The sequence below is a fragment of the Tilletiaria anomala genome (genome assembly GCF_000711695.1).
Source record: "Tilletiaria anomala UBC 951 chromosome Unknown K437scaffold_29, whole genome shotgun sequence".
Lineage (NCBI taxonomy): Eukaryota > Fungi > Basidiomycota > Exobasidiomycetes > Georgefischeriales > Tilletiariaceae > Tilletiaria > Tilletiaria anomala.
In genome coordinates this window covers 74,736-99,182 of record NW_013546993.1, presented here as the reverse complement: position 1 = coordinate 99,182, position 24,447 = coordinate 74,736, and the positions used below count along the sequence as shown (strand labels likewise).

The following is a 24,447-nucleotide window of genomic DNA, read 5'->3' as shown; positions in this document are numbered from 1 at the left end:
CGTGCCCAGCCCACATCACACACACGTTCCTTTCGACTCGCCCAGTGCAGTTCGTCCCATTCCGCACTCTCTCGGCCGAAAAGATTGCTTCTGAAAAAAAAGAAGAGAAGGCGAGAAGAGAAGAGAAGCGAAGAGAAGGAAAGAAAAGAAAAGGCAAGAACACTGGGGAAAAAGTGAACCTGATAAAAAAGAAAGCAACAGGGAAAAAAAGAAAACAAGTCGTCATCATTATCCCCTTTGTGAACCATCAAAGCGGGTGGAGCAGGCGTGCATGGACGCAACGTGGCTGCTGCTGCTGGACCACTGGCACGTGCCATGGGTACACAACACAGCCAGACTACATGCCCACCTCACACATCCCCAGCAGCCCCGCTCTCGACCAGCGCACCGCCGTACACGGTTGCGTTCCTGTAAGCGGAGCTTACGACTGCTCTCACCGCCTTGCCGGCGCCGTCGACGAGGACGGACTCTAGGTGCGCGCAACCGGCTCGCGTTGGGAGCGGGTGAGGAGGAGGCCGCCGATCCCAGGCGCACGATGAAACTGTCGCCGTCCTCGCTCGGGGCGCAGCTGCTGATTCAGCAGCGCGTTTGCAGCGTGCAAGCCGCGCTGAGAAACAACAACACACCGCTTGTGCCCCACCGCAAGCTGCTGCTTGGCGCAGGGCCGCCAGCGCAAGCTCATCACGCCATCGTGCGATGCGTGACCGCGTGCTGGCCCCCTCCCCATGCACCGCATCCTGATTCTGATTCACACATGCGCACCTTGGCCGTCGCGCCGACGGCCCGTCGCGTCTCGCTACTCCCACTAGCGTCGTTCTGGGCGCAGCAGGCAAACCAGCGCTGGCGCAGCTGCACTGCGGAAACGAGCACAGGTGCGGGCGCACGCAGGCGGGGCTTTGCGACGCGCTCGTTACCATGCTCCCAGCCGCGCCGCGCAGAGCCAAGCGCGCATTCTCCCCCGCCGCATTTGCACGCCGCCGATCCGCAGCTCCACCCCTCAGGACGATGGAACAGCCAGCAACCCATCGCCGACATACGCCCTGCTAGCTTTGACGCCGCTCCAGCCGTGTTTGCCGCATCGCCACTCCAACCCGCGGAGACCTTCCACAGCGCCGAGCAAGAAGCGCGCTATCTGCTGTCGCTGCGCGCGCCGAGCGTGTTGCGCGCGTTTGCATTCTGCGCTCTGCTCGCCGCCGCCGCGTTCGGCCTCGCGGCGTACTTCACGCTCGCAGATGCGGACGCGCTCGCGCGCCGCATCCGTGAAGAGAGCGGGCCGTTTGGCGACTTTGCCTCGTTCGCTGCGCGCGCGCTCGGCGCTGCAACCCGGAGCGAGCACGGCGTCAGCGAGGGCCAGCTGCGCGCGGCAAAAAAGCAGGTCGCCGCGGAGCGCTATGGCCGCACGCTCACGTCGCTCGTCGGCTGGTGTGACCAGCTGCACCTGCCGGATGGAGTCAAGGAGTTTGTTGGGAGAAGCTATGTCATTCTTGCTGAAAGGTAAGCAGCTGGCAGGCTCTGCGAGATGCTATATACACTTAAAGCTCGAAGGCTCACAGGCAGCTCTTTCCTCCCATTTCCTCCTCCCCAGCTACCTCAACCTCTCGCCATCCAAAGAGGGTGTTGTTCCGATCATCGCACTCAACACGGCCGTGTTCGGCGCATTCCTGCTCGTCCCGAGTTTGTACCCATTCCTCTTCCGCACGTTCGTGCATGCGCCCTGGCTAAACGGGACGCGCAAAGTGTCGACGCTGCTCACGTCGACCTTCTCGCACCAGGCGCCAGTGCACTACCTGTTCAACACGCTCGCTTTGTGGTCCTTTGGCGCCGCCGCGTTCCTCAGCCCGGCCTGGCCGCTGGCCTCGCCGTTCAGCCTGACCGAGCACCGGCGGCAGCAGGCACACGCGCACAGTGGCGGCATGCTCCCCGAGCCGAGCCATGCGCCGCACTTTGTTGCATTCTTCGCCGTGGCCGGCACTGTTGCCGCGTTGTTAAGCCATGCTGTGCTTGCCATGCGCTTTCGGCGCGCCGTGCGCTCCTCGGCCGCCTTCCGCAACTGGCGCGCCGGGCCCGGCCGCGCAAATGCGCACGACAACGCCGAACTGCGCGCCCGCCTCGCTGAGTTCGTCTCGCACGCCTCGCTCGGATCCAGTGGCGCCGTATACGCCGCGTTGGTCATGGCCGCCTGTGCGCTGCCCGATGCGCGCGTGGGCATCATCTTTGTCCCCTTCATTGCCTTCCCCATCACCTGGGGCGTTGGTGCCATGGTCCTCACTGATCTCCTCGGCGTCGTGCGTGGCTGGAGGATGTTCGATCATTGGGCACATCTCGGGTGCGTGTCTGCCGTGCTTCGATGTTTGCGTGTTGCCTATGCTGACTCCCCCGCCTCCTTCCCTCACTCTGCTCCTTGTTCGTACTTTGGCAGAGGCGCAGCGTTCGGTGCGGCGTACTGGTACGCCGGTTGGGGCTTCTGGGAGCGCGTCAAGCGCGTCACGTACGATGCTTGCTTCAAGGATCGCAACCCGATCGAGCAAAAGCGCGTATAGGAAATGCCTGAGCCTTCATTGCAATCAAAGAGGGGGAAGAGGAGGAGCGAGTCGCATCCCAATGTGCATAAAGCGTCGCACGTGCATCAATTGTATCTATAGGTGCAAGCCTTTAATTCATGCTTATTACATGCTTTTCAGAAAAAGGACTCGCTCGTTCGACGGCAAGCAGCTTGATCTGCTTGCGTCTGGCCAAAGTAGCCCCGGCTACCAGCAGAGATGACGAACTCTTGGTCAAAGAATGCTATGCCACCATCGATCGTGCGCGGATACGGTGTGGTTTTCTCCAGGTAAGTTCGGCCATCGGCGTCAGCAATTCCTTCTAGTTTGGTCTGCGGGGACAAGACGGGTTTAGCATTCCGCGCCGACATGATCGATAACCCTACAATTCATGCCGTGTCGATTTGACTGACTGGCTGTCGGCATCCGGGTGGACAATGGTGGGATTATTGACACAGCACAGCTTGGGCTGGTGCGCCAGCAAACATCTTGCCAGAGCGGATAGTGCATTCTCGGTGCAACCCGGATCATTTGCACCGAATTATATGCGCACGGATCACCCCAATCACCGTCGCTTGGCGGATCTCGTTATCGGGCTAGTGTCTCCACAAAAGGGAAGTACTCGCAATTCATCGAACGCTCGTACATAGCGCGTCTTCAAACTATCTGCGCGCCGACCTGGTTCCTTCGCTATTGTCCTCTGAGCTGGGCTAATCGAGACGAAAGCGATTATGTGCTTTTAGCATCACCGTAGCGACACAAGCGTCTGTATATTCCCAGCAACTTGCTCGCAATTCTGTGAGCCCCTGCTTGCGCACGCGATCACCAACTTCCCCTTTCACCTTCATTACTGCACACGATGCCGAAAACATGGTGGGAACGCGAGGCCATCGTGTATCAGGTTGGTACTTGCATATGATCCACGCTACCATTCGCTCTATAAAGAGCTGCCTGGCTTCTATCCAACGTGTGACGCGAAGAATCGACGACTGACCCTCTGACTGCTCTCCCTTCACGGTGCAGGTCTGGCCAGCATCCTTCGCCGACTCGAACAACGACGGCTTTGGTGACATTCCCGGTATTATCTCCAAGCTAGACCACATCAATTCCCTCGGCGCCAATACCTTATGGGTCTCTCCCCACTATGCCTCCCCGCGGATTGATGAGGGATACGACATATCCGACTACAAGGCCGTTTATCCACCGTTTGGGACGATGGAAGACACGGAGCGGTTGATCCGCGAATGCCATCAGCGCGGACTCAAGATTATCTTTGACCTCGTCATCAACCACACCTCCGATCAGCATGCCTGGTTCAAGGCATCTCGCTCTTCCAAATCGAACCCCAAACGTGACTGGTACATTTGGCGTCCTGCCAAGTACGACGATAAGGGAAACATGCTTCCCCCAAACAATTGGCGGAGCTACTTCAACGAGAGCGCCTGGACGTGGGACGAGCACACACAGGAGTATTATCTCCATCTATTCTGCAAGGAGCAGCCTGACCTGAACTGGACGTGTGAAGATGCAAGAAAGCAAATATATCAAGATGCTATCATCTTCTGGCTCGAAAAGGGCATCAACGGGTTTCGGTGAGTTTCTCTTATTTGCTTTTTTGTCTTGTGAACAAAAGCATTTGTGCTGAGCTGTGCGGTCCCTGTTTTGCAACTTTCTTAGTGTCGACACAGTAAACATGTACTCCAAGCCGATGGACTTTCCAGACGCCGAAGTTACCGACTCAGACAACCCATACCAGCCGGCGCACTCGCTCTTCTGCAACGGACCGGAGATGCCAAAGTATCTGCGCGAGATAAGCGCGATTTTTGACAAGTACGACGCCATGACTGTGGGCGAACTCCCTTCGACGCCAGACTTCAAGCAGGTTTTGCGCTACATTGACCCAAACGATCCTCAGGTGAGCTCATATCTGATACGTCAGCTGTCTACTGAAGCCTCCTGACATAATTTATGCTATCTCCTCGTCTCGTGGCAATGCAGCTCAGTATGGTCTTCTCCTTCGATCACGTCTCTCTAGACCGAGGGGAAGGTCAGCACTTCTACCTGCGGTCCTGGAAGCTCCCAGAGCTCAAGAACGCCATCGCGCACATGCAGACTTTCGTGCGTAACTCGTCTCCACCGGCTATCGCGGCCACTTACCTCGAGAATCACGATCAGCCGAGGTCCATCAGCAGGTTCTGCCCTGCTGCTCAGACACCCGAGGAGACTAAGCGAGCAGGCAAGATGTTGGCTATGTTTCAGACTGCCATGTCAGGTGCGCAATTCATCTATCAAGGCCAGGAAATCGGTATGACAAATTGTGAGTGCTTGCAAGTGATTTGCAATGTCGAGTTTGATGGGGCTGCTTATGAACCGCCCTGTTTGGACCCTTATCTACAAAGTCCCGGACACTTGGGGCCCTCACGAGTACAAAGATGTTGACAGCCTCAACTACTACAATTATGTCGTAGCACACTCGGGGGACGATACGTCCAAGCCAGGTGAAGTCCTCAAAAAGATCAACCGCATTGCGCGTGACAATGCGCGCACGCCCGTGCAATGGTCCTCCGCGCAACCATATGCGGGGTTCATGGCGCCATCGCAAGGCGGCGAAGGCAAGCAGCTGCACAAGCCGTGGATGCGCATCAACGACAATTACAAGGATGGTATCAATGTTGAGGATCAAGTTCACGATCCCGACTCCGTGCTTGCATTCTGGAAGCAAGCCATCGCGATGCGTCAAGCACGCCCTGCCCTGTTCGTCCATGGAACATATGAGCCACTCGACCATGAAAACCAGCATACGTTCTCATTCCTCAAGAGGGCAGAGGACGGGAAGGGGACTGTCGCGTACATCGTGCTCAACTTCAGCGAGAAGCAACAGACCTTCACGCTTCCTACTGAGCTGCAAGGTCGGAAGGTGGAGCTGCTCATGGGCACGCAGCAAAAGGTCCATCTACAGGAGCATCGGCTTGGCGGGTATGAAGGCAGGATTTACGTCGCTTCTTGATCATAGATTGTGACTTTAGAGAATACAATTCGTGTGCTGCCCGTATGCACCGTCTCGTAATTTAATTTGCAACTTTCCCGCCATTACAGAGTCGTAAGAGCACGGGCCTAGCGGGAATTCGGAATAGGAACTTGCGAAGGACAGTTCTATACTCAGTCGGATGGTCCTTTGCAAGGCCTTCCAGCTTGGTACTGTCCCAAGGACTCTGTCACATAAGTGTGTACGGACAAGAAGGAAAAAGGATGACGTTCTGTCCGCAAGGGGGATGAAAGCAATACACAAGATGGTGGACACAGTAAGCCCGAAAAGTCGATCATCAGAGCCTTCGAAAGTGTCCGAGAGCTCGATCGGGCTCGCCGACGATGTGAATGTGGAGTAGAATAGTAGAAAATATATGAACTGAGACATCCATTACCCAGCGTAATGCCACGACACTGGAGGTTCCAAACCGACCCTTCAAAGGTCCATGAATTCCTCTCATCCTTTCGTAAACCCTTGTACATACACGAAGAAAAAGGACACTGCATCCGGACCCTAATTGGAAGCCTTTCAGTTGCACAGCACCTTGTCCCAAAACCCTTTTTGGCGGTTAAGCGTGTTCTGAGTAGCACTGACTGGGACGCAACGATCATGTCCGAGGTATGTTTGTTCTCGCCCTAATGGCGCTGAGCGCATTTCGTCCTTATACCGGGAATGGAGACACTGATTTCGTAAGCGTCTTGCATTCATATATGTGCAGCACGAGTACAAATTTGAGGTCGTCATGACCTGCTCTGGCTGCTCGGGGGCGGTCACGAGGGTATTGTCGAAGCTTGAAGGTGAGCTGCTATTGATCGTCAATCGCAGCCAGTCCACAACCGACGCATCTGACAAGTGTGCCTCCCTCACAACTTTGTGATCTAAATACAGGGGTCTCCTCATTTGACGTCTCGCTTGAGAAACAATCTGTGGTTGTCAAAGGCACAGCACCATACGAGACGGTCCTAGAAAAGATCAAGAAGACCGGCAAAGAGGTCAAGCATGGCGAGATCATCGCATAAGCTCAAGGTCTTCGTCTCGAAGCCTCCACCCATTACGGATGGTTGCCCGTCGATGCTCCGGTGTCTTTCATCATTGTCTTCGCCGTAGCTTGTATTCGTAGATGGCAAACTGCGAGCGGTGCAGCCCCGAGATCGGTGACGTGGCGGCAGCGATGGATTCAGGACTCGCAAGGGCCCAAAGCGAACTGAATCCTTCCCCCTACTGCTACTGCTTACGCCGCCGTCCGGTCCTGCAGCAAGCGACGGTCTTCACAATAGGCTGCCTCTACATAGTTCCTATTCAATTCATTTGAGACCAGGCTCGTGCTGCTCGGACGTGTCTGAACGGCTGAATCGGCGATATTCTAGTTCAAATATGTTCTACGCCACTCCATGATCCTCGTCACCTCGTCTGACGAAGCCAAATCTTGGTAGGCGGCCTGCTTCATTGTAAGACATTTACGTCTGCGATCTGCAGTAACAACTTTGTGGAGCTCGTGGACGCTCGAATCCAACATAGCGACATATCGTTTGATCCATTCTCTCCCTTCTGTCGCGAATGTCAACGCAGCAGCCGGGTTCCTTTCGCGCGCAAAGCTTCCAAGCGACAGGGAAAGCGACGCTTCGCAGCTTCGGCGGCAGTGGAAGCAGGCAATACAGCGCTGTCTCAGCCTCAAGCTCGACGAGATGGTGCACATTCTCCGAGCTGGCGTTCACCTTTCCACTCAAGCTGATCAGTCCGAGGCAGTCCTCTGAAGATGCCGTCAAGCGCATTTGGGAATATCGTCAGCGCCAGGCCAAGGGTAAACGCAGAGAACCCGATGATGCGCTCATCAAGCCTGTCGGGGTGCTCTATATAGTTGGGTATGGTGGAGGACTGGTCAGTGGCGATGTTGTCAAGCTGGACATCGATGTCGGAAGTGGATCAACGCTGCTCGCCTTAACGCAAGGCAGCACTAAGGTGTTCAAGGTTAGGCGGAGGCTCCCGGCGTCAGCATCATCAATGCACCACCATTCCGTCCGTATCCCGGGTGAGAAAACCACAGATGAATATAGCGCATCAACAGCGACCCCTCCAAGTCCAACAAATTTGGCCCCACCGCGAACAGAGCCTGGCCCGGATACTCGGCAATATTTTCGCGTAATCGTCCGCGAAAATGCGACGCTTGCCCTCATACCTGACCCCGTAACATGCTACGAACACGCGCGATACGAACAAGTGCAACGGATCGACTGCCGCTGCCCCAAGACGAGCTCTCTCGCCTTGCTGGATTGGTACACGTCTGGGCGAACGCTGCTCGCTCAACCTCAGCACAATTCTGAAGTGAACGACTTGCAGAAGGTCAACGTCTCAGAACTCTGGGGTTTTGAGCGCTATAAATCGCGTAACGAGATACGCGTAGCTGATCATGTGATCGTACGCGACAGCCTCTTGCTCTCAAGCGACGCGGATGTACCTCCTACCTCAGGCGAGCGTGCAAAAGGCACTGAGAGGCGCGACAGAGACAGTATCTCGACCCTTGCGCGTCGCAACGCCCCGTATGGTTGCTACGCCACGCTCTTCCTGCTCGGACCCGACTTTCAAGCCATTATCGAAGAGCTCGTCATCGCGTATCATCAAGTGCAGCAGCGCGTTCTGAGAGAAGCGCCTGCGTTGCTGTGGAGCTTCAGCATCTTGCGCGAGGACCGCGCTGGCGGCGGCACTGGGGCGGATGCTGGCGCTAACGAAGAGGACAATGAGTGTGTACTTAAAACGGCAGTGCTGCGCGTCGCGGCAGCCGATGCGGAGGCTGTGCGCACTTGGTTGCGAGGCGCGCTTGGGCAGCTGCAAGCTGTCATCGGGGATGATTTGTACAAGCAGGCTTTCGGGACATGAAACGCGGTGACAGAAGGCTAACATGGACCAGATGTTGGGGTGCAAGCATCGATGGTATTCGTGCACATTTTGGTGACAGCCACTATCCGAACACGGCATATGCGATGCTGCAGTGTGCCAAGCGCTGTAGGGCAACGGCATGGGCTCACGACTTTTGTACGAGCTCTGGGTGGCTCTCTTTCCACCACTGAGACAATATAAAGAGGGAAGGAACAACTTCGTTCAGCTTGCGATCGACATGGAACATGAAGTAGATACACTGCATACTCACCTGCACGGATCTCCTGATGCCCTCCTCAAGTCCGACGATCGGTTCGTACCCCAGGAGCCTCCTCGCCTTCTCAATGTTGTAGTAACGCGCGCACGCCGTGTACGTGACCTTGTACTTGGTGAACAGCGGCTGCTTCCCCATGACCCAGCAACCCCACTCGGCGGCACTCGCAAGGAAGAGCCCAACGCCTTTACTCAGCTTCCACGTTTTCTCTTTCGGCACGACGGTGCCGACGGCCGCCCAAAGCGCGCGGGGGAAATCCCAGAAAGGGATTGGCTGGCCATTGGTGATGAAGAAGGCTTGCCCGCTGACCTCGAGGTGTTCGCATGCGAGGTTCGTCTCGGTGCTCTCCGGCAGCGGGTTGTTGACGCTTGTGATCTCCGGGTTGACATGGTGGAAGAAGGGATCGAATTTGTTTCGCAGAAGCGGGCGCTCGTTCAGTGGGTTCTCCTCCGAGATGACCAGTGTCGATGGCAACGAAGCGGCGTAGTCTGTGGCGCCCGGTGGTGATGGCCGGCTTTCCGACGTCGGTACGCTCCTGTATCGCTTGGCCTCTTCGGGTGCCATGATCTTCTCGGACAGATGCTCGTACCCTAGTCGCTCAGACGCGTACGAAGCTGCTTTGCCCTGCCTAATCTCCTCACCAAGCTTGTCTGCGGCAAGCAAGTGTGCATGCGCGACGTTGTCAACGTAGGTCCAGTCGAATAGGTTCTCATTGTCTCCAATCTGCATGTTCGCGCGCCCTGTCGCCAGCACCTGGAAGAAGCCCGGAAGCGCTTGTCGGTCGTTCACGCCAAAGATTCCGGCGGGACGGAGGGCAACGGTGCGAAGACCGGTGGAAGATTCTGAGTCATTTGCTTTGAGCACAGCGTCCTCTGCACGAGCCTGTGTAAGTGCACCCGGATGAGTGATGGGGTGTCAGACAGCTCAGTTGAAATTTAGTCGGCCCATCAGAAGCCCACCTTGGTATCGTTGTACGCATCTAAAGGGACTTCAGGGTAAGGCAAGCGCTCGTCGACATTGATGAGATCTTGGCCGGTGAAAAGCACGCCGGCTGACGAAGTGAAGATGAGTTTCCGGATGCCGAGCTCCTTTCCCGCCTTGATGACGTTTTCTGTCCCTTGCACATTGACCTTTTCGTACAACTCCTTTGCAAGCCCGGCGACGGGGCTGGCAGTGTGGTAGATGACCACCTCGCCTCTGCCTTTTGCGGCGCTCACGGTACTGCTGACGTTCTGGTTGCTCGCGTCGGACAGTGCACGCTTGAGTGAATCGAGCTTGGTGATGTCGCCTACATGGTACGAAACCTTCTCGACTGGTACCAGAGGCTGGGATAGGTCAAAGATGTGCACGGATGGTTCGCCACGTGCTTGCAGGAGGCGCACGATGGACGAGCCGAGGAAGCCGTTGCCGCCAATAACAAAGTGTGCCTCGTGGGTGGGCGGAGCGTTGGCCATGGTCGCGTTTGCTTAGGGGGGGAGGAGGAGAGGGGGGAGACAGTGGCTGTCCGTTCAATGAAAGCAAGTTACCCGTTCGTGCTCGCTCGCAACACCTGCTTGTCCTGTCAATGTGATCTCTCTTGCCGTCAAAGCGGATGTTGGTCTTTGTGAACCTGACCCCATCCGTATTGAGGAGAGAGAGCTTTCTTCGCATATGCTCTCCCTCACGAGAGCAAGTCTACTGGACTGTCCAGCTGGTTGAGTGGCCGCGGCGTGCAGAGTGGGCGCCGGCAGTGCAGCAGTCTAATCTCTCCGTCTCGTAGGCAGTTCCGCCCCTGCCCTGATCTCATCGAGATCCGCATGGGAGCACCTCCCGTTGGAGCGAGATCAACACCTTGACGATGTCATGTTCCATTGGGGTCGAACACAGGGCATGGACGCTTGGCTGTCGCCGCACCTTGAGCCTGACGTCGGCATCGTGGCGAGCTTGACGAGCTGTTGAAAGAACGTCTGTCAGTTTCGTGCATGGGTACACAACGCGCCTTCGCGCATTCTTCGTAACCGCTTCTTGGGACTCTCGCCCCTTGATTCCCTGCCGCTTCAGCAGCGCCATCCATCCTTTATAGGCTTTGATTCGCCAGCCCCACAGATTCTTTGAAACCTACAGAATCAAAGAATAACTACCAGCATCGCCCGTCATGGCCTCTGCAACCGTGCCCGTCGCGCCAGACCTGGTGTCGACGTTCGACAGCCTGACCGCCTCGAAGTCCGACTCGCCTCCCACGCGTGCGCTGCTCGTCCGGCCGACGCCAGCAGGCGCTATGAGGCCGACACTGGCGCTCATCCGAGACTTTCCGACTGCACCACCTTCGGGCTCGGACGCAGTTTCGGCATCTGAAACATTCACGCAATGCCTTAAGGAGTTGTTGCTTGGCGCTGGGCCGGAAGAGACGAACCTCAGCGGTTATGTCCTATATCGTCTCGACAGCAGAGCTGCAGCTGGGACCTGGGAGTGGATCTGCTGCGCATATCAACCTGATGGCGCCAAGGTGCGCCATGCCGCCAATTAAATTCCCGCGTTCTGCTGAACCCCTCATTGAGATTTATCGCATGACGAATACAACCTCTGCAGGTCAAAGAAAAGATGCTATATGCAACCACGCGCACCTCCCTGCTCAGCGCACTGAACGAGCGCAACTTTCTTGACACGCTCTTCGGCTCCAGCCTTAAAGACTTTTCCTTCCCTTCCAAACTCCGCAACAGCCGCAAGCATGACTACCAGAACCCGCAGCTCTCGACGCGTGGGAAGGCCGCAAGCGAAGCTGCTGGAACGGGTACAGGCGGTGCTAGGCGCAACTTTGGCGCTGTCACCAGCGGCGGCGGCACGAAAGCGGCAGCGGAGGCAGGGATGGCAGCTAGTGCAGGGAAGAGCGCAGCCTCAGGAATGCCATTTGGCGCGCCGGCTCCGCGCTTCACTTCTGGGGGCTTGGCGGCGCGGGCAAACGCGGGAGCTGTTGGGCCGTCTTCTGTGCCTGGCGAGGCGCCTGCAGTAGCAGATGAAGGGGTGGAGAAGCAGCAGGTGCGATCGAGCAATGCGCCTGCTGCCGTGACGAGTGCAGCTGCTCCTGAGCCTCCTGTCGTTAAGGCTGAGGAAGTTTTGGAAATGCAAACGGAAGAGAATGCCATAGAAGAAAAAACAGAATCGACAATCGAACCTTCCCCAGTGGCTCCAGAGGGACCATCGGTGGCAAAACCGGCTTCGGAGTCAAATCCTTCACAATCAGCATCCGCCAGCGATTCAACAGCGACTTCATCACTATCCCCCACAGTGGTGCCCCTCGATCGCATCCCGTACGAAACATCAGTCGTATCGAATGCCTATGGCGCAACCTTGCTCGCAGAGTACGCTGGCGCCTTGAAGACCTTCGATCCTGCGCAGCTTCCCCCGCCTCAGCCAGGCTCGCTTGCCGTCACGACGCCGCGAATGAGCGTGGAGGATGTGAGGTTCTTCGATACTGTACACGGTAGAAACGCTTTGATCTCCCCGCTGACGCTCGCTCCTCCTTGTGTCTGACATTTGACAATCTAGTGCGAATTGCGGTCAGCCATCTCAGACGCCTCGCACTGCCCTGAATCGCTCGATATCATCGCATCCCTCACGTCCGAATCGGCCGCTGCGCACATTGCTGCTGTACCGGACAAGAGCGCAAGCGATGCTGTCGCTGACTCTGCCGCGCCTGTAGCTGCTTCTTCGTCGAGCGCAGAGGCAGTCACATCGGCGACCGAGGCGTCGGCGCCTGCAGTATCGCAAAATGGAGCAAACGACTCTGGCGCGGTTTCCTCCACTCCTTCTGCCACTGCAGATGCATCCGCACTCCACCATGGAATCCAGGCGGCGCCGCCCATGTCCCGCCGCGAGTCCATGCCCTCGTCGGACGACCCGGAGCTGCTCGGTCGTCAGGCTGCTGCGAACCATGAAGTAGAGGAGAGCGTGTTGGCGCCGCAGTCAGCCACAATTTCCGAACAGCACAGCGCCGATGACGTTGGTGCGGGAGCGGACAGCAGCGGTAGCAGGGCCTGTCCTGGTGCCGGCACAACTTCCATCGGCGTAGGACAAGGCGCAAGTGACCATTTCACACAGTCAGAGCGTGAGCTGGAAAGTATTAAGCTTGCGCAGAAGGCGGAGGGCAGTGCTGCTCCTCGAAGCACCATCTCGCTCGGCGTTGGATGCACAATTGATGAAGATGGTAAGTTGAGTGTCTCAAGCACATTTGTTGTCTGCATTTGGCTCACGCATGCTCGGCTTGCACCGTGCGGCGCCAGTGGAACTTGCCATCCGTGGGCTTACATCACACCTGTTGGACACGAGCGAATGGAACACGGTGGTCCTCTCGATCGATACCAAAGCCGAAGTGCTGCAGCTGGACCAAGCGCCGCGCTTCGTCTCTGCCACTGACCTATGCTCGTTGCTGTCCTCCACCGAACCGAGACTCTTGTTCTACCGCTACAATTACGAACGTCGTTCCTCGGGCGGCAGTGGAGCAGGCAGTGTGCCCAGCTCGGCCAAGCCAGCAACTGTGCTGTACATATATTGCTGTCCCAGCCAGAGCCCGATACGGTCCAAGATGCTCTACTCGTGCAACGTCTTGCCTTTGTTGGCGGCAGTGAGACACATCGAGGGTATGCATGTGGGCAAGAAGGTGCGTTCATATCATACTTTCACTGTTGCAAGGCTTGACATCTCCTGACGTGCTGTCTTTTTCTGTGCTCTTCCTCTTCCATTCCCCATCTCCAGATCGAGGTTTCGGACCCGGCAGAGCTCACGTCCGTGAGGCTGGCGGAAGAGGTCAAGGCGATGCAGGCACCGCTCACCCACATCGAGCAAGGCCTCGCTGGAATAAACGCAGCTGATGCTATAGAAAATGGCGCTGTCGAGGTCGACACCTCGGATGCAGTGCCTGTTGCCGCAGCAAAAGTCGAAGCGGAAGCCTTGAAGACGTTCTCGCGTCCCAAGAAGCCGGGGAGGCGGTAGCTCCGGCGTTTTATACTTGAGTGCCGCAGGGATCAGTATGGACGCCACCTTGCATTTTGCGAAATAAAGCAATACAAGACATGTATTCTATCACAATTTTAGGAAAGATTTAGGAGTGATCGGAACCAGCAGCGCGCAAGGGCAGGTGCGACTGTGAGGTGGATTGAAGTGAGCGCACTGTGCGCAGGTGGTACGAGTCGCAGGATGCTTAAAAGCTCTGGCATACTGATAGCAGACCGTAGACGCTAAGTCTGGGTTTGAATTGGCGGAACTAAGCACGACGACGCCTTTGCCATGAACCTCTCTCAGGAGAGCAACTGTAACACGCCTAATGTCCTTCATGATGGAGAGCCACTTCAATTAAGGCTACCCTACCCTATCCCCTCCTAAGCACTACGATTTCCCTGTGAGGTTAAAGAGCGACTCGCCAACGCATCTATTAGTTAACCCAAGCAGCGCATAATTGCAGCCACCATGTCCGCCTCCGGCCAGCGCGAGGCGGTGTTCCCAACCCGTATGACCCTGAACGTGACCAAGGGTCGATTAAAAGGCGCACAGACGGGCCATTCGCTGCTAAAGCGGAAGGCTGATGCGCTGACCAAACGTTTCAGAACGATCACGGGAAAGATCGATGAGGCGAAGCGTAAGATGGGGAAAGTCATGCAGCTTGCTAGCTTCAGCCTTGCTGAGGTACAGTACGTCACGGGCGAGATTGGATACTCGGTGCAGGAGAGCGTCAAGTCTGCTACTTTCAAGGGTTAGTGCTTTGATCTTGGCAATGTATGATGGCCTTATAATGTTGTCCTAACCCTTTCATTCATATCTTTCCCGCTCTCAACATGCAGTACAAGCAAAGCAGGAGAATGTTTCAGGTGAGGAAGGCGGCCAGATCAAGGGCTTTGGTGCGACACCAAGCTGACAGAAGTTGAACTGCATTACATTGCAGGTGTTCTACTTCCCGCTTTCGAGGTGCAGTCAGGATCAGGAGGGGCTGCGGGTGAGATACCTTGGGAGGAGGAACGTTTGGCGTATATCAGCTGACGGCCAATGGCGCTGCGGCTGCATGGATCCACAGAATTCTCGCTTACGGGTCTGTCAAGAGGTGGACAACAAGTTCAAAAAGCACGCGAGACATACAGCAAAGCTTTGACGATGCTTGTTGAACTTGCGAGTCTGCAGGTGAGGAGACGAGAGCCGATGCCGCGCTTGCGATGATACTCATATATGCTCACATGGCCGACTCCCTTGAATAAAGACCGCGTTCGTAATTCTGGACGAAGTCATTCGGATGACAAATCGACGAGTCAATGCTATTGAGCACGTCATCATTCCAAGGCTGGAGAACACCATTGCCGTGAGTTTCTTGAGGATGATCATACGCCGTGTGTGCATACGCTGATCCCCCTGGCTCTTTTGAAACTCCCGCCTCATCTGCTGTTGCCGGTCGGCACGACAGTACATTATTTCCGAGCTTGACGAGATGGACCGCGAGGAGTTCTTCCGCCTGAAGAAAGTGCAAGGAAAGAAGAAGCAGCGCGCCGAGCTGGAGGATGCGGAGCGCAAGGCGAAGGAGAGTACAGGCAATTATGACCCGGTCATTTCGTCTGGAACAGAGAGCGCTGGCGGGGGGAAAGACATGCTCTCCGCTGGCAAAGACGAGGACGTCATTTTCTGACTCCAATTTGGCAGTCCTGGTCTGGCAACTTTTGTCTGGCTCCTATTCTTTCCTCGAGCTTTTGAACGAAGCATAGTGTAATTCTACCCAATTTTCCAATGACTGACGACGACATGTATATGCTGCTGGCAAATGACCCTGTTTTGGTATGGCGAGCTCTATGTGTGACACTGTGCTGTTGTAACTAGTTCGATCAACTAACGTCCGGTCCATGTCTTCTCGAGTAGCCTCAGCGGCGCGTACAGCACCGCACAGGTGACGAAACCTAATTCAAAAGCCTAAAGCGTGACGAGCGAGAGGGGCCAGACATTAGTCTTCAATTCGTGCTTTTTTGCAAGGAACTGAGATGCGCATTCGCTCACCAAATCACCGCTTCTCTCCGCAATAGGCCCCGTGAACCAGACCTGGTCGATACTGGGCACAAGTAATCCCAGGCTCAAGACAGCACTCGTCAGCGCAGCGGCGCCGATGGGTAAGCGGCGCCGGTCGTTCCAAGCGGTGCGGTCGTAGCTCTCGAATCGCGCACGGCGGAGTATCAGGTGCTCAACGAGTAGGACAGCATTGAAGAGCGCCGCCCAGTAGCCCAGGACGGCTGTGAAATTGGTCAGGGTTTGATAGAAGTGTGATGCGCCTACGATGCCTAACGGTAGGACGATAGCTGTTGCTAGGATCGGCCAGATGAACCGTGGGAAAGGGGCGAGGAACGGTAGCATGGTTTCTGAAAGGGTAGCAACAGGCGTGGTCAGCCATGGACAAAAACTCTACCGATTGCACGGGAGTTAAACACAGATGCAGTGACTCACGGAATGTTAAGCCAAAGCTGTAGAAGGTATTTGTGATGTTCGGAATGGTGCTCAGCGCCAGAATGACGGTGAGGAATTTACCAAAGCCACGTAGTGCCGTGCTGTAGTCGGGGTCATCCGCCATGATGAGGTTGAAGAGTGCACCGTTCGACGCCCCGAGCGCTTGTTCCCACTCCGGTATATCCTGCGCCGAGATGGCAAATGCGGCGCCAAGCATAATGATGGGCGTGCTGGAGAAAAAGTATCCACAGAAGGTGGCGAGAAAGAGATTGCTGCTCGAGGTTTTCGGATGGAGGTAGTGCGAGACGTCAGATACAAGTGGAGAGTAGGACAGCAGGAAGCCAGCGATTACGGCACCCATGGCCAGCACAGCGCGCGGCGTGGATGGGTCTGGGCCTGCGGGGAGGTGCAAGCCTTGCGGTCCGCTTCCGGCGGCGCCGATCAAGGTAATGTAAGCAATCAGCGTTGGAAGCCAGACCCAGCGCTCGGTCCAATGCAGAAACTTGATGCCTGCGAAGCTGAGCAGCAGAGAGACCACAGCGACAACGACGATGCCGACTGTCGGTGTGAGCGAGGAGGTGCCCGAAGCGTTGGAGGATGCGACAGCGCTGAGTGTTTGGCCGCCGAGGATGCTGTTGAGGATACAGTAACCGATCATGCTTGCGCCACTGAGCAGGCAGATAAGGCTCGTGGGGAAAAACCCCCAGCTGTACCGTGTTTGCACCATCTGGCGCAGACCGAGCTTGGGCCCCCAGGTTGTAATGTAAGCCGGTGGAATGGAGCAAAGGAAGCAAAAGCCGAGGATGGTGAAGAGCGCGCCGTACATGCCTAGACCGAGCTGAGGTGCGAGCGTACCAGCACTGAAGGACAGCACATTGAAGTTGGCGCTGAACCACAACGTGCCGACGGACCACCATGCGGTCTGTGTGCGTTCATGCTCAGGCAGCGGCGTGATGCCGATCTTCTCTACGCTGTACCCTGTTAGCGCGAAGCCAAACTTGTGCAGCGCGTTAAGCAGCTGGTTTGACGAGATGATTCTTCGCTGGCGACTATCGGTTATGTCGGCAAGATGCTCCTCATAGGAGGAGGTGGGTGGGGATGCAGATGTATCTTTGAATTGGTATGGATCCTCCTGGTTCGTTCGCACCTCCGCAGCTGGCAGTGGCGAGGACATATCTGACTCCATCTGTGGCAGATCCTGCTGCTGCGCCTCAGTCATATTACTCGTTGAGGTGGCCGTCATCTTGGCCAGCAAAACCAGACGAAATTGCCCCTCTCTGTAGCTTGAGCCTTCCAACCGTGACGTCTGTCAGGGACCACTGAAAGTTGCGTTGGCTGCGGGGTGTGGTAGGATTCGGGGAGCTACAAGCGCAGATGCAAGAGAGGACTACACAGCCGTTTAAGCCTTTTTCATTTTATCGGAGGTACAAGTTGTACTGATCCTGCAACTAAAGCGAGTAGTGGGATGCAACACGGAAGATACTGTGGTCTTTGACATATTGCCGGTTGAATGACTCGAACGAGAGTTTTGTTGCCTGGCGGACGAGGCGTTAATTGTCCCAGAAACCCGTCGGTACTTCGGTACGATAACTTTTGAATGTGAACTGGGCAGCTTTTGCTGCTGGTACTATTCGGTGCAACTCTCCTGCACCCACATCTCCACATCTCCATGGATGGAACGCGCACTGGCCATTCTGTGATTCCAGCTTCTGTCCTTCCATCGCTCATCCCTGCTCCGCTGGGAATAACAGCTTGCCCCTCCTCTGCACAGGAAACTGTACTCATGCTCTAAGCAACACGGACGAGCACCTCACCTGGACGTTGAATCTCCCCTCCTGCCACCGGCTTTCGTTTTTCTTGACTTCGCTGTCGCTTCCTTCCGGGCTTGAACAACCCCATTTCCACACCTGCTCGCAGCGCACGCCAGAGCTTATGAGCATCCGCGCATCCACGGGTGCCTCCAGCGGAGCCAACCTTCCACGTGCGCGCCCGACATCCGGAACTTCAACACCTCCAGCATTCCACTTTCCCTCTTCGTCCGGCATGCCACACACGCTCAACTTGACATCATCGCCGGCAGCGTCACTGCTCTCGCTCAGCCATATTCGCTCTGTTTTGCAGCGCCTGGAGGACACGATCGTATTTCAACTGATCGAGCGAGCGCAGTTCAAACTGAACAGATGCATGTACCTTCCCGGAGCTTTTCCAGAGCTAACTAAGAAGGAAGGGTGGGAAGGTAGCTGGACAGAATGGTTCTTGAAAGAAAGCGAGAGTGCGCACGCGAAAGTGCGCAGATGGGAAGCGTGAGTACACAACATTTCCTGACTTACCTTTCCTTTCGTGTCGCGACGTCGCTCATACTGATGTTGAGTGGACACAATATGCAGACCCGACGAGTACCCCTTCACACCTGTCGAACTGCTCCCGTCTCCTATCCTCCCTGCAGTGGAGTACCCACCCCTATTGTGGCCATCGAACAATAATCATGGCATCAATGTCAACAGCAAGATTTACTCATTTTACGTCGAAAACATCGTCCCCGCCATCTGTAGCCGGCATAAGGTGGAAGGGGGTGCAGAAGATGCAGAGAGTGATGATGAGAGCGATGACGGGCAATATGGCAGTGCGGCAGTGCGCGATGTCGAGATTTTATCCGCGCTCTCGCGGCGAATTCACTTCGGAATGTTCGTGTCCGAGTCGAAATTCCGCTCAGCACCGTCCGACTTTGTGCCACATATCATCACTGCGTCGTCAACCTCGCCGAGCGTGACAGCGGAGCAGAAGACGGTGGCGCGAGACAAGCTACTGGCGCTGATCACCAAGCCGGCCGTCGAGGCTGCGCTGCTCGTGCGCCTGGCGGAGAAAGCGCAAGTGTATGGGGGCGATTTTGACGCTGCGTTCCAGGCGCGCAATTCTGGCATGGCCAGGGAACAGCAGGAGAAGGAGAGGGAGAAGAGAAGGAAGATCGAGGTAGACGAGGTCGTACAGCTGTATAAGGGCTTCGTAATACCGCTCACCAAGACTGTAGAGGTGAGTTGCTGTACAAGCGCTGCAGGTCACAGCTTCCAACGCGATGTACCTGAGCTAAACATCACATGTCGCACTCCCATGTACAGGTGGACTACCTTGAAAAGCGGCTTGAAGGCCTGTCTGAATCGCAAGTACGAGCTCTGGCAGACGGCAAAAGTTGGGAAGACGTTGCGCAGGAGCTGAAGTAGTGATTACAATTCATAAACACAATTCCCAACTTCTCTCTCAACCCTTGAAAGAAGGGTTTTCCATGTGCGCGGCGAGGTCCCAATCTTGCTTCGCGGCCCTCCTCAGTCCTCTAGTCTCCCGCTTCGCCTGCTTTGCCTCACTCTTGCCTTCTTGCCTGAGCTCCTTCCTCTTGTGGCGCCCAAGCGCGTCGTCCGACTTGAGCACCTTCACCATGTCGTGGAAGCCGCGCGTCTGCGCCTGGACGTGTTGTTGCAGGTTCGCTGTAGCGGCGCGGACTGACGCATGTAGCGTTTCTTGCACGCTTTCTCGGCCGTGATGTCGCCTCCCAGTGCAACCCCTGCCGCTTCGCACTGTGCATCCACCCCAAGAAGTGGAAGGAGCAGGAGCAGCCGGCAGGACACCCTCCGCTTTTATGCTCTTGACGTTTGCGACGTACTCATTCTGCAGTTGCTTGATGGTCTGAGTCAACCTTTTCCGGAGTTGCTGCAGCTGCAATCTGTGTTCTGCGATTGATGCTCTCGCTGTCATAAACTGCTTTGCTCGACAGTCAAAGCCGCTCTCTGATGTTACTACGCCCGGTTGGGCAGCTGCAGCTGCACTGGTGGATGTCGTCGCGATAGCTGTATACGGCGGCGGCAGGTCGTCCTGGGGTGTGTGCTCCTTCTCCACCTGCGGCAATGCGCTGACGCGCTCCGTCTCGGCAGAGAGGAAGGGCGCCACGTGGCTTGTTGTTGGGTTGCAGGGTTTAGAAGACATTATGCCTTGTGTGTGTGTGTAGATTAAACTTCGTTACTGTCTTGCGAGTTTGCTTGAAGTTGGCTCAATCGGATCTTGTGTACACTGTCTGATAGCTCAAGAGGGGAAAAGTCAGGTAGTGTGTAGTCCGATGCGACAGATGCGGTGGTCTTTTATGAGACGTTTGATTCCCCTCTGGCTCATGTGTAATGAGCGTCCTGGGTGCGCTGTACAATCATTGTATGCTAGCGACACCACAGCTGACACTACTGTTTCCATGGTTCATAATCCATTTGGCATTCCACTTAGGGTCGTGTTGCTTGCGAGGGACGACTTAAGGGGACAAGGCTCGCTAGGCGTTAGGGAACTGAAATACTGCAACGTTGAGATGGTCACAGCATCGTAACCAGCAGCAACAGATGCTGTGTCACAACATCAAGCGACTAGCAACTTTGTGAAAGCCTCAATGAGAGGCTGTGTTGCAGAATCGCCATGCCGACAGGTACCAGGAACGGCGATGGTGTGGTGTTGACTTTCCATGGAATATGATCGATAGGATGAGGTGACTGTTGACAATTGGATTCCGAAAGAATTTCCATCTTTCGAGAAATTGTCCAGTGATTTTATATATAGCTACGAGCCCGTGACCCAGGCCGCAATTGCTCGAGCCTCGCCCAAGGATGGTTGTAGCACAAGCTAATGATGGGAGATGTGGATTGTGAAGCAAGCTTTGTTTACCCCCGGCGGAATGAAATCACCGGAAATTCCGGGAAGAGGAGCCAAGGCCTCAGACCGTGTGTCCTACCCACCTATAAATAAATTGGGGTATCTGTGGAGATCAATGCATAATCAACCGTTTGCCCAATGTAACTAGCCACGTACCGATCCAAGATCTGGGACCCGTGAAACGTTGTTGGCATCGTTTGATTCTGCTCTGGGAAATATACGCCAACAGCCATTTATCTACAAGTGGCAGCAATCAGTACATGCGCATGGGGTCGCCGACTAATGGTGCAATGACAAGCCTCGGCTTCGCGTCCTGCTTTTTCTTCTGTCGGTTTTCCTTGCGACCATCCTTGCGATCGGACAGAGTCTCGAATGTCGGGGTGGGATTGGACCACCCGGTGCGCGAGACGTCAGCCGAGAACCCTTTTCTTCAAGATAGCTGTTCCAGTCGAGAGAATTTGAAGCATTTGTCAAGATAATGTTGACGGCAGTTGGGAGGTCAAGTGATTCTCACACATCCAGTCATCTTGCTGCAAAAAACTGCACCATCCAAATTTCCAAGGCCTCCATCATCGCACGCACCTTTCTTGTTTTCATCTCACCTTCGATGGCACGGGTGATGAGGAACCCGGTGGCGCCCATGTGCATGGTGATGGGGACGACGTTGTTGACAACTCTCTGCAGTGCATTTAAGCGCCCTGCGACACTCAAATTTTCGAGAAAGCGCGCCCAGTCCGCCAGCGAGACGTCGAGATGGGCGAGAAATACGCCTGGATAGAGCAGCTCGAATCTATCGGCTACGTGTTTGCCTGAGGCGCGTAACGCCATGGGTAGGAAATTTATGGGACTGCGCCTAGTTGGGGCTTGACGAGCGAAGGAAGGCGCCGGTTTATCAAAGACTTGCCTGGAGAGGGTGCAAAGCGCTGGCGAATGCGAAGCTCGAAGTTGATCTTTGGGAGTGAGGAAATGGTTACGTCTCTCGGCCTTGGTGCCCCCTGGGGGTTCTCCGCGAAAGGAGAGCCCCATTGCTCGCGAGAGTCTTGAGCGGAAGGCGATTTAATGCCTTCCTGAAGCTGAGACTGGCTGCGAGGCCCTGGAACGGGACATTCTTGGTAAGATGCAGAATGCGGCGTGTGAATGCCGTTTGTATTTCGCATCCCCGAAATTGATGGAAGAGTACCGTAGGGTATATGGACATCTCCTTTCTGAGGGTAAGGACGGGGATAGCCATGCTGCGCAGCGGGACCCACGTTCGAACAATGTTGATATAAAGCGCAAGCAAAATTGTATTTCGCCATCGCGCCAATCAGCTCCCGCGTTGTTGTGGAGGAGGACCAGCAACTAGTCTAGAACCGCAATGGGATTGCTGGCAGGTGTGATCAGGCTGCTTGTTGAGACTGGGGGGATGCATGGCTGAAGGCAGTGTGGGGTGCTCTCCTTTATACCCTGCGAGTGTGCTCGAGGACAGTCCTTGGGGGTTCAAAAAATTGCTACAGCGAGTGTTGCACAACTCGAGCTCGTTCTCAACGCGTAGAACGTCGTACGAAAGACACTGGAACTCGTAGAGCAAGCTAAACAAAAGACACGACACCAATGAGGCCGTCACCATAGCTGAACCAGCAACGGGTTGCAACACCGTGGGTGCCGACGATGTAGCCAAGAGAGAATCGCAACACCTGCATGACAGCCGAATTGGGACCCGTGGTATTTATTTCTTTTTCCTTGGAAGAGTTTTGACTCCGCAAAAAGAAATAATCCGGGGAGTGAATTGGTGCAGCTCACTTGAAGTCAACATGGAATGATATCGTGAGCCACAACGTCGAGACGGAGACCAGGTTCTGGCCCATCATATTGGGACTAATGTTTCTCCGTCCCTTGCTGCTGCGTTGGTCAAGATTGAAAAGGTTAAGTTTGCGAACTGTGACCCCGGTGAACGAGCGGTGACAAAGGTGGCAACATGAAGCGTCAATGCCTTGCCTTCACGTACTCACGTATCAGGAGATAAGCGAGCGCTTTCAAGAGCTCCTAAGCTTTCCTTATGTGCTTTGCCTCATTTCTGCTCTTTCACTCATTCACGATGGTGAATATCGCGAATGGCAATGGCAATCAAGCTGGGCCGAAGCGGGTGACAAATTATGAACACTTGTTCGCTGTCCACATTGGAATACGTTGTTAATGTTCTCCAAACGGCTCAGCTCAGCTGAACCCACTCGTTCGCGATCATGTCCTGATGAGTCTTTTTATTCAAGCTATTACCGCTGGGCGGTGACTAATATACCTTCTCTTTATCTATAGCATACCCATCAATGCCCTGACAAGCAGGGACGGACCATTGGTTCCGTGAGCCTGACGTTGCGCGAAGGGTGATATGGCCCCTTCTTGCAGATTTGTTGGGGTGATAGTCTCGTTACTTGGAATTTGATGCTCCCTCTAGCTGATTGGCACTTTATAAGGCCCTATTCTTTTTCGAAGCCCCACCACTCGTTGCCTCTCTGACCATTCTCCCAAGCCACCAACACCCGGGCAACAACTATTCCTCTAACCTCAGGCAACAGTCGCGCAGCAGGAAGCGTTATAATAATGCTGCGCAGGATGACTCTAGCGACCACGGCCGCGATTCTCGTCTTGCTATTATGGATCTCGCAGCCTAGTGCCATTGTTGCAGTCGCTCCTGGCTCCGGCCCGGGCTCGGATGATCATTTGCTCGCGCGGCAGGTCGTCAGTATACTCATACCGACCGCCGTAGCGACAGTCACCGATTCTGCTGCGGCCACTTCTGCTCTTACTTCCCTGTCCGTTCTACCACTAGTGAGCATAGCCCAGAGCACGACCGTAGGGCAAGTGTCGAGCGAGACATCGAGCTCTGTGCTTCCATTGGGGACGGCGGCTGAGGGCTCCAACCAGAGCCCAAGTTCCAGCACCAGTCCGGCTGAAATAGAGCCTCCCCTAAAGAACACTCCCACCAATTCCGCCACTCCATTTGCCACGCAAGGTGGTGCATGCTTGAATGCATGTGTTAACAATGCTGCGCTTGACGCGCAATGCAATGGCATTGCCGATCCTATCTGTTTCTGCTCAAAGTGAGTCTTGTGTCCGATATTTTGAAAGATCAAGCCCTTTGTTGCTACCACAATCAAACGTGATTCATATCCAGGCAATCAGTTGCCGACTCTTCTAGCGAGTGTGTACAAGGCAACTGCCCAGACCAGCTCGGACTCCTTCAGCCTTTGTTCCGAGAGGCCTGCTTTGCAGCTACGTCAGCCACACCAATCGGTACGACCGTGACATTCCCGCGCTACGCGTCGGCGACCAACGTTTCGGCTATTATGACGAGCAGTTTGGGCAGCCTTGCCGCTACCAGCACCGGCCTAGGTACAGCCAACAAGGCGGTTCTACAGAGAGGAATGAAGTCAATGGCCCGGGTACATGTCGGGATCACCGTCGCCGTCGGAATTCTTGCTGGAGCGGCCTTGGTACTTCTTGCCTGAGGTCCGGTATCACGTCTAGGCGTACTTTGTTTTCGCGGCTCTCGGCATCACTTGCGCCGTTGCAGTTGCTTTCCTAATTACGTTTAGATGTGTGGTAGCATGCATCTCATCTTGACA

The 24,447-nt window shown here is 55.3% G+C and overlaps 11 protein-coding genes across 11 annotated transcripts; 7 read left to right on the top strand and 4 right to left on the bottom strand.

The window, feature by feature from the left end:
* Positions 1 to 754: 754 nt before the first annotated feature.
* Positions 755 to 2,540, top strand: K437DRAFT_267840 (uncharacterized protein; the record flags this gene model as incomplete). Its single annotated transcript, XM_013388433.1, has 3 exons — positions 755 to 1,494; positions 1,586 to 2,326; positions 2,420 to 2,540. The coding sequence occupies 3 exons, from the start codon at positions 755 to 757 to the stop codon at positions 2,538 to 2,540; spliced, it is 1,602 nt and encodes a 533-aa protein (XP_013243887.1).
* A 677-nt stretch (positions 2,541 to 3,217) lies between these two features.
* On the top strand, positions 3,218 to 5,626 carry K437DRAFT_245995 (glycoside hydrolase family 13 protein). Its single transcript, XM_013388432.1, has 5 exons — positions 3,218 to 3,441; positions 3,564 to 4,132; positions 4,218 to 4,455; positions 4,539 to 4,857; positions 4,940 to 5,626. The coding sequence occupies exons 1-5, from the start codon at positions 3,400 to 3,402 to the stop codon at positions 5,545 to 5,547; spliced, it is 1,776 nt and encodes a 591-aa protein (XP_013243886.1). The 5' UTR covers positions 3,218 to 3,399; the 3' UTR covers positions 5,548 to 5,626.
* A 392-nt stretch (positions 5,627 to 6,018) lies between these two features.
* Positions 6,019 to 6,887, top strand: K437DRAFT_273649 (putative ATX1-antioxidant protein and metal homeostasis factor). The gene is made up of 3 exons (XM_013388431.1): positions 6,019 to 6,186; positions 6,287 to 6,365; positions 6,457 to 6,887. Exons 1-3 carry the CDS (start codon positions 6,178 to 6,180, stop codon positions 6,585 to 6,587), a joined length of 219 nt encoding a protein of 72 aa, XP_013243885.1. The 5' UTR covers positions 6,019 to 6,177; the 3' UTR covers positions 6,588 to 6,887.
* A 144-nt stretch (positions 6,888 to 7,031) lies between these two features.
* On the top strand, positions 7,032 to 8,819 carry K437DRAFT_255825 (uncharacterized protein). Its single transcript, XM_013388430.1, has one exon. It carries the CDS (start codon positions 7,126 to 7,128, stop codon positions 8,440 to 8,442), a length of 1,317 nt encoding a protein of 438 aa, XP_013243884.1. The 5' UTR covers positions 7,032 to 7,125; the 3' UTR covers positions 8,443 to 8,819.
* On the bottom strand, positions 8,493 to 10,325 carry K437DRAFT_255824 (NAD(P)-binding protein). Its single transcript, XM_013388429.1, has 3 exons — positions 9,676 to 10,325; positions 8,714 to 9,598; positions 8,493 to 8,629 (listed from the first exon to the last, which is right to left on the bottom strand). The coding sequence occupies exons 1-3, from the start codon at positions 10,168 to 10,170 to the stop codon at positions 8,588 to 8,590; spliced, it is 1,422 nt and encodes a 473-aa protein (XP_013243883.1). The 5' UTR covers positions 10,171 to 10,325; the 3' UTR covers positions 8,493 to 8,587.
* A 254-nt stretch (positions 10,326 to 10,579) lies between these two features.
* On the top strand, positions 10,580 to 13,797 carry K437DRAFT_255823 (uncharacterized protein). The gene is made up of 5 exons (XM_013388428.1): positions 10,580 to 11,201; positions 11,285 to 12,151; positions 12,242 to 12,899; positions 12,976 to 13,352; positions 13,448 to 13,797. Exons 1-5 carry the CDS (start codon positions 10,851 to 10,853, stop codon positions 13,682 to 13,684), a joined length of 2,490 nt encoding a protein of 829 aa, XP_013243882.1. The 5' UTR covers positions 10,580 to 10,850; the 3' UTR covers positions 13,685 to 13,797.
* Positions 13,798 to 14,038: 241 nt separating this feature from the next.
* On the top strand, positions 14,039 to 15,499 carry K437DRAFT_245985 (vacuolar ATP synthase subunit D). Its single transcript, XM_013388427.1, has 6 exons — positions 14,039 to 14,441; positions 14,530 to 14,556; positions 14,631 to 14,681; positions 14,760 to 14,863; positions 14,940 to 15,038; positions 15,141 to 15,499. Exons 1-6 carry the CDS (start codon positions 14,159 to 14,161, stop codon positions 15,357 to 15,359), a joined length of 783 nt encoding a protein of 260 aa, XP_013243881.1. The 5' UTR covers positions 14,039 to 14,158; the 3' UTR covers positions 15,360 to 15,499.
* K437DRAFT_93470 (uncharacterized protein) lies at positions 15,351 to 17,488 on the bottom strand. The gene is made up of 3 exons (XM_013388426.1): positions 16,163 to 17,488; positions 15,722 to 16,077; positions 15,351 to 15,637 (listed from the first exon to the last, which is right to left on the bottom strand). The coding sequence occupies exons 1-3, from the start codon at positions 17,403 to 17,405 to the stop codon at positions 15,557 to 15,559; spliced, it is 1,680 nt and encodes a 559-aa protein (XP_013243880.1). The 5' UTR covers positions 17,406 to 17,488; the 3' UTR covers positions 15,351 to 15,556.
* A 717-nt stretch (positions 17,489 to 18,205) lies between these two features.
* K437DRAFT_262427 (chorismate mutase) lies at positions 18,206 to 19,380 on the top strand (the record flags this gene model as incomplete). Its single annotated transcript, XM_013388425.1, has 3 exons — positions 18,206 to 18,465; positions 18,550 to 19,192; positions 19,279 to 19,380. 3 exons carry the CDS (start codon positions 18,206 to 18,208, stop codon positions 19,378 to 19,380), a joined length of 1,005 nt encoding a protein of 334 aa, XP_013243879.1.
* Positions 19,227 to 20,348, bottom strand: K437DRAFT_93763 (uncharacterized protein). Its single transcript, XM_013388424.1, has one exon. It carries the CDS (start codon positions 20,135 to 20,137, stop codon positions 19,418 to 19,420), a length of 720 nt encoding a protein of 239 aa, XP_013243878.1. The 5' UTR covers positions 20,138 to 20,348; the 3' UTR covers positions 19,227 to 19,417.
* Positions 20,349 to 21,180: 832 nt separating this feature from the next.
* K437DRAFT_255819 (uncharacterized protein) lies at positions 21,181 to 22,011 on the bottom strand. Its single transcript, XM_013388423.1, has one exon. The coding sequence runs from the start codon at positions 21,866 to 21,868 to the stop codon at positions 21,365 to 21,367; it is 504 nt and encodes a 167-aa protein (XP_013243877.1). The 5' UTR covers positions 21,869 to 22,011; the 3' UTR covers positions 21,181 to 21,364.
* Between the last annotated feature and the right edge of the window lie 2,436 nt (positions 22,012 to 24,447).

Bases quoted from the DNA above. Each gene is read 5' to 3' on its own strand.
- K437DRAFT_245995 (XM_013388432.1), top strand. From the start codon at position 3,400: ATGCCGAAAACATGGTGGGAACGCGAGGCCATCGTGTATCAG. The intron at 4,133-4,217 runs GTGAGTTTCTCT...CAACTTTCTTAG, and splicing joins AAGGGCATCAACGGGTTTCG to TGTCGACACAGTAAACATGT. The intron at 4,858-4,939 runs GTGAGTGCTTGC...TTATCTACAAAG, and splicing joins GGAAATCGGTATGACAAATT to TCCCGGACACTTGGGGCCCT.
- K437DRAFT_273649 (XM_013388431.1), top strand. The intron at 6,366-6,456 runs GTGAGCTGCTAT...ATCTAAATACAG, and splicing joins GGTATTGTCGAAGCTTGAAG to GGGTCTCCTCATTTGACGTC.
- K437DRAFT_255825 (XM_013388430.1), top strand. From the start codon at position 7,126: ATGTCAACGCAGCAGCCGGGTTCCTTTCGCGCGCAAAGCTTCCAAGCG.
- K437DRAFT_255824 (XM_013388429.1), bottom strand. From the start codon at position 10,170: ATGGCCAACGCTCCGCCCACCCACGAGGCACACTTTGTTATTGGCGGC. The intron at 9,599-9,675 runs GTGGGCTTCTGA...GCACTTACACAG, and splicing joins ATGCGTACAACGATACCAAG to GCTCGTGCAGAGGACGCTGT. The intron at 8,630-8,713 runs GTGAGTATGCAG...ATATTGTCTCAG, and splicing joins GCATCAGGAGATCCGTGCAG to TGGTGGAAAGAGAGCCACCC.
- K437DRAFT_255823 (XM_013388428.1), top strand. From the start codon at position 10,851: ATGGCCTCTGCAACCGTGCCCGTCGCGCCAGACCTGGTGTCGACGTTC. The intron at 12,152-12,241 runs GTGAGGTTCTTC...TTGACAATCTAG, and splicing joins CGCGAATGAGCGTGGAGGAT to TGCGAATTGCGGTCAGCCAT. The intron at 13,353-13,447 runs GTGCGTTCATAT...CCCCATCTCCAG, and splicing joins GTATGCATGTGGGCAAGAAG to ATCGAGGTTTCGGACCCGGC.
- K437DRAFT_245985 (XM_013388427.1), top strand. From the start codon at position 14,159: ATGTCCGCCTCCGGCCAGCGCGAGGCGGTGTTCCCAACCCGTATGACC. The intron at 14,442-14,529 runs GTTAGTGCTTTG...CTCAACATGCAG, and splicing joins CAAGTCTGCTACTTTCAAGG to TACAAGCAAAGCAGGAGAAT. The intron at 15,039-15,140 runs GTGAGTTTCTTG...TCGGCACGACAG, and splicing joins GGCTGGAGAACACCATTGCC to TACATTATTTCCGAGCTTGA.
- K437DRAFT_93470 (XM_013388426.1), bottom strand. From the start codon at position 17,405: ATGACGGCCACCTCAACGAGTAATATGACTGAGGCGCAGCAGCAGGAT. The intron at 16,078-16,162 runs GTGAGTCACTGC...CTACCCTTTCAG, and splicing joins CAGCTTTGGCTTAACATTCC to AAACCATGCTACCGTTCCTC. The intron at 15,638-15,721 runs GTGAGCGAATGC...GTCACGCTTTAG, and splicing joins CGGAGAGAAGCGGTGATTTG to GCTTTTGAATTAGGTTTCGT.
- K437DRAFT_93763 (XM_013388424.1), bottom strand. From the start codon at position 20,137: ATGTCTTCTAAACCCTGCAACCCAACAACAAGCCACGTGGCGCCCTTC.
- K437DRAFT_255819 (XM_013388423.1), bottom strand. From the start codon at position 21,868: ATGGGGCTCTCCTTTCGCGGAGAACCCCCAGGGGGCACCAAGGCCGAG.